This window comes from Phoca vitulina, unplaced genomic scaffold (genome assembly GCF_004348235.1).
Source record: "Phoca vitulina isolate PV1807 unplaced genomic scaffold, GSC_HSeal_1.0 scaffold22, whole genome shotgun sequence".
NCBI lineage: Eukaryota > Metazoa > Chordata > Mammalia > Carnivora > Phocidae > Phoca > Phoca vitulina.
In genome coordinates this window covers 39,385,495-39,392,640 of record NW_022589725.1, presented here as the reverse complement: position 1 = coordinate 39,392,640, position 7,146 = coordinate 39,385,495, and the positions used below count along the sequence as shown (strand labels likewise).

Sequence of the window (7,146 nt, the reverse complement as noted above, 5' to 3'; positions counted from 1 at the left end):
TCTCAAAATGAAATTCCATCTTCCCCAAAAGGCAACCGACATCTTCTCTTTGTATCTATTAACACCTTCCACGGAATAGGGCCAACATAGCTTTTTAATACATTTTTTTTTTTTAAGATTTTATTTATTTATTGGAGACAGAGAGAATGAGAGAGAGCGAGTACATGAGAGGGGGGAGGGTCAGAGGGAGAAGCAGACTCCCTGCCGAGCAGGGAGCCCGATGTGGGACTCGATCCAGGGACTCCGGGATCATGACCTGAGCCGAAGGCAGTCGCTTAACCAACTGAGCCACCCAGGCGCCCTTTAATACATTTTTGTTAAATGATGAATGAATGAACTATAAAACTCTTTAGATGTTTTTGACTCCACCTCACTCTTCTAAATAGGTCACAGGTGTCCAAGAGCTACTCTCCCACCCACATGCACGCTTGCTCCTGTCATTCAGTTTCAGAATAAACATCCCATTCATACTTCAGTCCTTTACCATAAACACAGCAGCTCGTTAAACCAACGGAGGAAGAGCAGAATCCTCACAAAGGCCAAATCACTTCCATAAAAAAGGATACCGTTTATCTCTTAATCGTTTTATTGTCTTTATTTTACTTGAGTAAGATTGAAAATCTTAATGGCCAGTCTTTAATGTGGTCAAACCATGTGCTTTTCCAGTTCTGTGTTTACACCGTCTGCGCATCCATATTCCCACCAAAACCAAGCAGACCAGGGAGAGGGGGGCCAGCACGGTCCCCCAGGAGAATGTGGTAGCTGTAGGAAGAACAGAGTCACGTTATGGGTGGAAGGAACATTCTCTCACTGCCAAGCAGGACAGTGCAGTGCGTGTTTATAGAGACAGGAACCGGAGTTCATTTTTTCTAATAATTATGCACTGATTTTTCAGAAAGCATGCCCCTCGCATCAGATCAAGGATATTTGAGAAGGACATCTGCGGTATTAGGGAAACAAGCAAGGTAGAACGAACATCCATCAGAGAGAAAGAGCAGAGTGGGGCGAGGTGGCGAGGGTCTCTGTTCCACCTGTTGAATAGCGTGCAATAAGACATTATCTGTTCAAATCTCAACCAGCCAACTGGGACGTGGCCAAGGTCCAGCGTGTCCTCTTCCAATGAGCGTGCATGTCAGGAGGATGATATAAACTAACACAGGACGAGAAAACCAACTTTGAATAAAGGAGCTTTAGGTGTCAAGATTATTGCTTGGACCCAGCTATTTTATATTCTACTCCTTGGCATCTGTGTGTCACGAGAATGTGGAAAGAGAGTACGAATAAAGACGTAACAAGCAAACACAAGAACATGAGTGTTCCTGGACTCACTGATGATGAGGCCAGAGTTCCACATTTTAAAGCTACTATTTATCATCGTCTAGGCCTCCGGGAATCAACACAATCTCAGACTATTTCTCCAGATGATTCTTCTACCTTAACATCCCACAAGGCTTAGAAATGTGTCAAGCTTTAATTTGCTGAGCAGCCATCCGGACGCACCTCTCCATGCTGAGGACAGGCTTTTAGCTGTGCCCTCGGCCATGAGTCACGGCCAACCCAGCAAAGGACATGCCGGGAGACAGCTCATGTTATAGAAGTGTTTAAAGGTTCCCAGCTCCGGGCCCGGACAAACCACAGGTTCCTTTGGGTCACAATCTGAACCCCAGAAGTGGGCCCTGCTTTCTGTGGGACCCTTCCTTTCCAAGTCTGGACAACTACTGACTCTTTCATGGGAATGATCTAAAGCATCAGCCTTTGCATATATGTCCTAGGACAGTGGTTCTCAAACTTGAATAGGAAAGGAGCCTGCTAAATTACCATCTTTGGCCTTACCCTGGAAGAATCTGGGTAGATCTGGGGTGAGCCCAGGGCTCTGTGTTTTCAACTAGTGGCCCAAGTGGGAGATGCTGACGGTGCTCAGACCACAACTGGAGAAAAGTTGTATGTGTCATGCTCTGCCCGAGGCTTAACCAAATCCTCAGCTTTTCAATTACAAGTACGTCTGCAGCTGCTTTCCCAGCAAACACAGAGAATGTGGAGCAATTCGTTGGATTGTTACAGACTGCCCAGAAGGCATAAGAAGACTGCCGCTGGCAATCACTTTGGCTTCTGCCTTGTCCCCTCTGGCTGTCAACGGCCTCTGCATTACCTGCGTTTCGCTGTCCCGCTCCGCGCTTAAACGCTGGGAAGAAATCAGTTTGGTCCAAATGATAGCATGGGTTTCTCTTTTCTTCTTAAATGGGCACTGGGTTGATCTGACTAGAGTCTTGTGCTTTATTTCCTGGGGACTGATGACTTCAACCCTAAAGCTGCCCTGAGCCCTGCAGATCTGCCAGTCCCCAGCTCTTGGAGAAGGGAGTTCCTCAGTTTCGGGCTAAAGACCACCCCATCCTCCTCAAGGTGTCAGGAGAAAACAGCTAGTCCTGCGGATCAAGGGGCAGAACCACACGAGGACACAGGGTTTTTTTAAGTTTATCGCAGAACCGCCTTATCTTTTTTCCAAAAGTCAGCTTGCTACTTAAATTTTTCCTTGAACATAATCTCCCAAAGCCAGCTCCCACCCGACAAAAAACAAATCATAAAAAAATGAGAGCTCTGCTTTGGGTGCTCCACTAACAGAAAACGGAGGACCCCCTAAGCAATCATCTGGAGAACTAGTAGCTTTGTCCGGCATCCACAGAATACTGGCCATGCTGCTTTCCCCTGGAATGTTCCCCAAATACATACCTTCTTTGACCGTGGTACGGAGCGTCTGAAAACTCAGTGTGTTACGGACAAGGCATTTAAAATCCGTGTTCAAATCCTCTCTTATGACTGGATCAAAAACCAGTGGCACTTCGATGTAGTTCTCATTGTTCTCTGAGTATTCCCTGAGGGAGAAAACATTTACTTAAACGTGATGTATCGAATGCAAGCCCATCTTTACAACGGAGACGCCCAAACGTTCTCAGTGAGAAGGATCGGCTGTGCTTAAATTGGTCTCAGGATTCATAAAGTCAGGAGCACTTGCCAGGATATTGGTTCCCTATTTGGGAGACTTTCTAGGCTGAAGGTGGGAGTGACACTGAAGATGTTGGTCCCTGTAACAGGACGCTTGTCACAAGGAGAACTTAACAGGAGCCAGTTTCGTTTGGATAATGGAAAAATTCATTTTTTAAGGCCATTGACGAACAAAGAGGCAGTAGTAGGAATAGAAATGTCTGCCTTGGAGAAACTTGGCTGTAAGGCCAATAAATCATTTGCATACTGAGGAGGAGGGATTTTCTGGGAACCCTGGCCTCCACCGTGTTTCCGCCTCTCATCTCCATAGCCAGCTGTCGTTCTGGGAACTCAAGCTCAGGGCCAAGGGCTGCAGATGGGCCAGGCCAGGGAATGGTTCTAGCCAGCATTGCTGCCATTTATAATATGATCATACTCTGAAGATGCTTCCCTGCCACCTAGAAGCATGAATACAAATATCACTGATGCGGATTTGCTAGGATTTTTTTTTTTTTTAAATCCTTGGGAAATTAGGCTCCTTTAAGCATGCAGATAGTATGAGTAAACTGACATGGGGCATGTGAGTGATGCCAAGCTTTTCCCAACAAGGACTTTGCAAGCAAGCAGTTGTGCTAACCACATATAATTTTGATCCACTACAGTGCATCCAGAAAGACTTTTTTGATAGGTCTTTGAAAAAAGACAAAAACTGGCAAGCAGAAGTTGAGGCTAATTCATTGTACTGGAACTTGAATTTTAAAAATCCTTGATAATTTGGAACATCAAATGGTCTCCTTTCCTCAAATACAAATGGCTCACATTTACAAGGTCTGACTGTTCTACTTTTGGGGTGAGAAAACATTTTCCAGAGATGAATGCTTATGAGAACAGAATTCTTCCTTTCTTTTAACATTAACCTTCCTTAGCACCTGTGGCCACCCTCAGATACTGTAGTTAACTTTCAGACTCTTTTGAAGGGTTTGCGAAAATGTTTGACACTCAGGTTCAGGGTGCAGCATGGAAATGTATGAACTCCAAAGTATTTTTTTTTTTTTTTTGGAAAACTTCAAAAATCAAGAAACAAATGTTTAAGGAAACAGCTAGAAAATGCAACATCAATGCCAAGTAGTCGACTGTAGCCCAGCTCCTGTAGGAAGTTTGATTCTCAAGAACAACTGGTAAAACTTAGCAAAACTCAATTTTTAACATTCTAAAAATCTGCGGCGCCTGGGTGGCTCAGTCAGTTAAGTGTCCGACTCTTGATTTCAGCTCGGGTTATGAGCTCAGGGTCGTGGGATGGAGCCCTGCATTGGGCTCTGTGCTCAGCATAGAGTCTGCTGGAGATTCTCTCTCCCTCTTTCTCCACCCCTCTCCTGGCTCGTGCTCTCTTTCTCTCTCTCTCTAAAATGAACAAATCAATCTTTAAAAAAAATAAAATAAAATTCTAAAAATCCAACAGTTTACAATTAAAAAAATTATTTTTAACTGAGTGCGGGTGTCATACGAATAGGTCTGGTATGACATTGTCTCTAAAAGGAAGAGCAAAGACCTCGTAAGCCCCATAAGATGCTTCTCAGGTGACAAAGATCTTCACCCACTTACTGGCGCTGCCCCTCGGCCACGCGGCCTCCCTGGTAGGCATTCTCTATTCTGGTGTTGTTGGCCATCCACCAGAGCAGGGTGGTCGACTGTGTCCCGGCTCCCAGAAACACCTTACACGGGATTGTCAGTCTTGATCCTGTGCAGGGCAAGACACCGCACATCAAAGGTCAGAACCCAGCCAGGGAAAAGGGGTCACGCCAGCCCCCGTGTCCACCAGCAAATCCAAGTGGTGGACCCTTCCCCACCTTCTCAAACACCCCTCGCCAGCCAATTCTTTCCTCAGAAGGAAACTCAGTTCCCTCAAATGATTCCATTTACATAGGACACCAGTATTTATCAACTGTCTCCAGTTCCCTCAACTGGTCTTCGTGAGAGACGAAAACCCTGAGGGCACATGGCTTCCCCAAGGCCACTCAGCTCCTACAGGGCCTTCTGAATTCATGGATGCCTTCTCCCACACTTTATTCTAGGTACCTCAAAAAGTCAGATGAACGTTTGGATTCTTTCTCTCTGTCCATTGCTGGTCTCAGCCCTCATGTTTCCCCCAAGAACCCCCCAGTCGCACATCATGCTCTTTTGGGATTAACTCTTTAAAAAAAGCCACTGAATTTTATATGCATGGTGCCTTCTGCAATTGTTCTGGGTCCTCCTCCTCAGTCACTAGAAGTTATATATTTTTTTAAATCACCAAAAGGGAGGAAAGGGGAAAAAATGAACAAATCCTACCCATTTGTTTCTTCCTCATGGGTGATATGCCTCCATGTGGTGGGTCTTTTAATGTATGGCCCCCCTTCAGGCTCTTCTCCCTCCCTCACTGCCTCTTACAACCTTCAGATTTCTTGGCCAAAAGCAACCCATTAAATCTGGCCTCATGTCATTCTGCCACGCACATGAATGCCTTCAAAGCAACAGGGTGGGGAACTCAGCTCTACTCGGCTGGGGAGCGCCCGGGAGCCAGGGTGCTGGAATCCCAGGCAGCACCCACCCTCGTCCCCACTTCCTCAGGTTTCCAGGTGGTTGTTCCAAGGGCCGAGGCGGCCTGTGTGAGGCAGCAATCCCAGCGTCTGCACAAAGGTCCCCCTTCTCTATGGCCACCAACTAAAGTTTAAAATATAAGCCCAACACCGAACAGAAGAGAGATCTGGATGGATGGATGGGAAGGAAGGAAGGAAGGAAGGAAGGAAGGAAGGAAGGAAGGAAGGAAGGAAGGAAGGGATGGAGGGAGGATTAGGCCTACAAAACCATTATAGGGAAACAAACACCAAAATGGCACAGGCTTCACGGACACACAGACCTGTCCGAAGCCCAGCCTGACTCGAGTGTGGCTTTTGACCTTCAGTGAGCCACACTGACACCCTGAGCAGCTTTTCCTTCTACGGAAGGACCCCTACGGGGTCGGTGTTGGCACTGAGTGGCATCCCGTGAGACACGGTGACAGTCAACAGGGAAGTGGGCGCTGGCCAGGACAGCCCAAGCCACAGCCACAAACGGGGTGAAGAATACAAAACCCTCAGTCACTCTCATCATCCACCTTGACCCGCTGAGCAGCCATTCTGGCAACAAGAGACCATCTCTGTGGGGCCAGCCGTGACAGGGTCAGCCTCACGTTACAAATGGACTCTTAGGGAAATGCTACACATCAGCCAAGTTTTGGTAGAGGGACTTATTGAAAACATGCCGCAGGTGCTGGCCACACAAGGGAATCATGCTGTTAATCCTTTCACACGTTGCTAACTGCCACCGGAACACTGGGATTTTTACATTTAGATTTTTGCAGGGCAGGTGTTCATGGAACAAAGTATATCTATTTTCACACAATGCCATTTCTAACATCTGACAGAAGGAAAGATGTTGTTTCTGCCTCTCACGCCGGGGTGCCAGGGTCCCACCCAGGCACACTGCACACCCCAGGGACAGGGGACCCCGGGGCTTTGGGACTGCAGGCATCCCTGTGGGTGACACAGTCCTCGTAGGCCTTACCCAGTGAAGCTAATATGGTCTGGTGGGGGGAGATAATCACAGGAATTGTCTCCTCTTCTTTTTCTGAGAAGGATATGAGGAAAAGAGATTCAATTAGGGAAGCCATCATTTCAAGCTGAGACTCAAGTTCCATTGTTTAGCTAATTAACAGAGTTATCTCTACAGTATGGCCAGCCATTGTAAGATTTGACCTTTGTCTGGCAAAGGAAACAGGCTCTCCACAAAATTGAGCATCTTTGGCCAATGCCTTTCCCAGAAGAGATATTACTGGAAGAGACCACAGTTAAATACACATTCCACTAACAGATGTTCTTTGCTCTGTGATAAATAATTAACCATTCCCCTCCCCAGCTTCCTGAATGAATTCTTAATAGTAATGTTCACAATTCCCACAAGATAGGCTTTACCCCAACGTCTATTTGCCCTAAAATCTTCCCCTCTTCTCCATTCCTGCTTCCCCAAGTGCCTGACACAGAATACTGCAGAATCACTTCAAAAACATAAACAGAGACACAGGAATTTGGGAACCACCTGTTTATACTGCGAATCCCACACTGAGTGATAAAGAGCATAACCCAGCATTGG

At 46.5% G+C, this 7,146-nt stretch overlaps 1 protein-coding gene across 1 annotated transcript in view; it reads right to left on the bottom strand.

The window, feature by feature from the left end:
* Positions 1-432: 432 nt before the first annotated feature.
* Positions 433-7,146, bottom strand: part of IL1R2 (interleukin 1 receptor type 2) — a 33,231-nt gene continuing 26,517 nt past the window's right edge. The window contains exons 6-9 of the mRNA XM_032419694.1: positions 6,562-6,624; positions 4,582-4,717; positions 2,728-2,870; positions 433-762 (exon numbers count right to left, since the gene is read on the bottom strand). Of these exons, the coding sequence (XP_032275585.1) occupies positions 623-762; positions 2,728-2,870; positions 4,582-4,717; positions 6,562-6,624 (482 nt within the window). The 3' untranslated portion in view covers positions 433-622. The remainder of the gene's footprint in view (positions 763-2,727; positions 2,871-4,581; positions 4,718-6,561; positions 6,625-7,146) is intronic.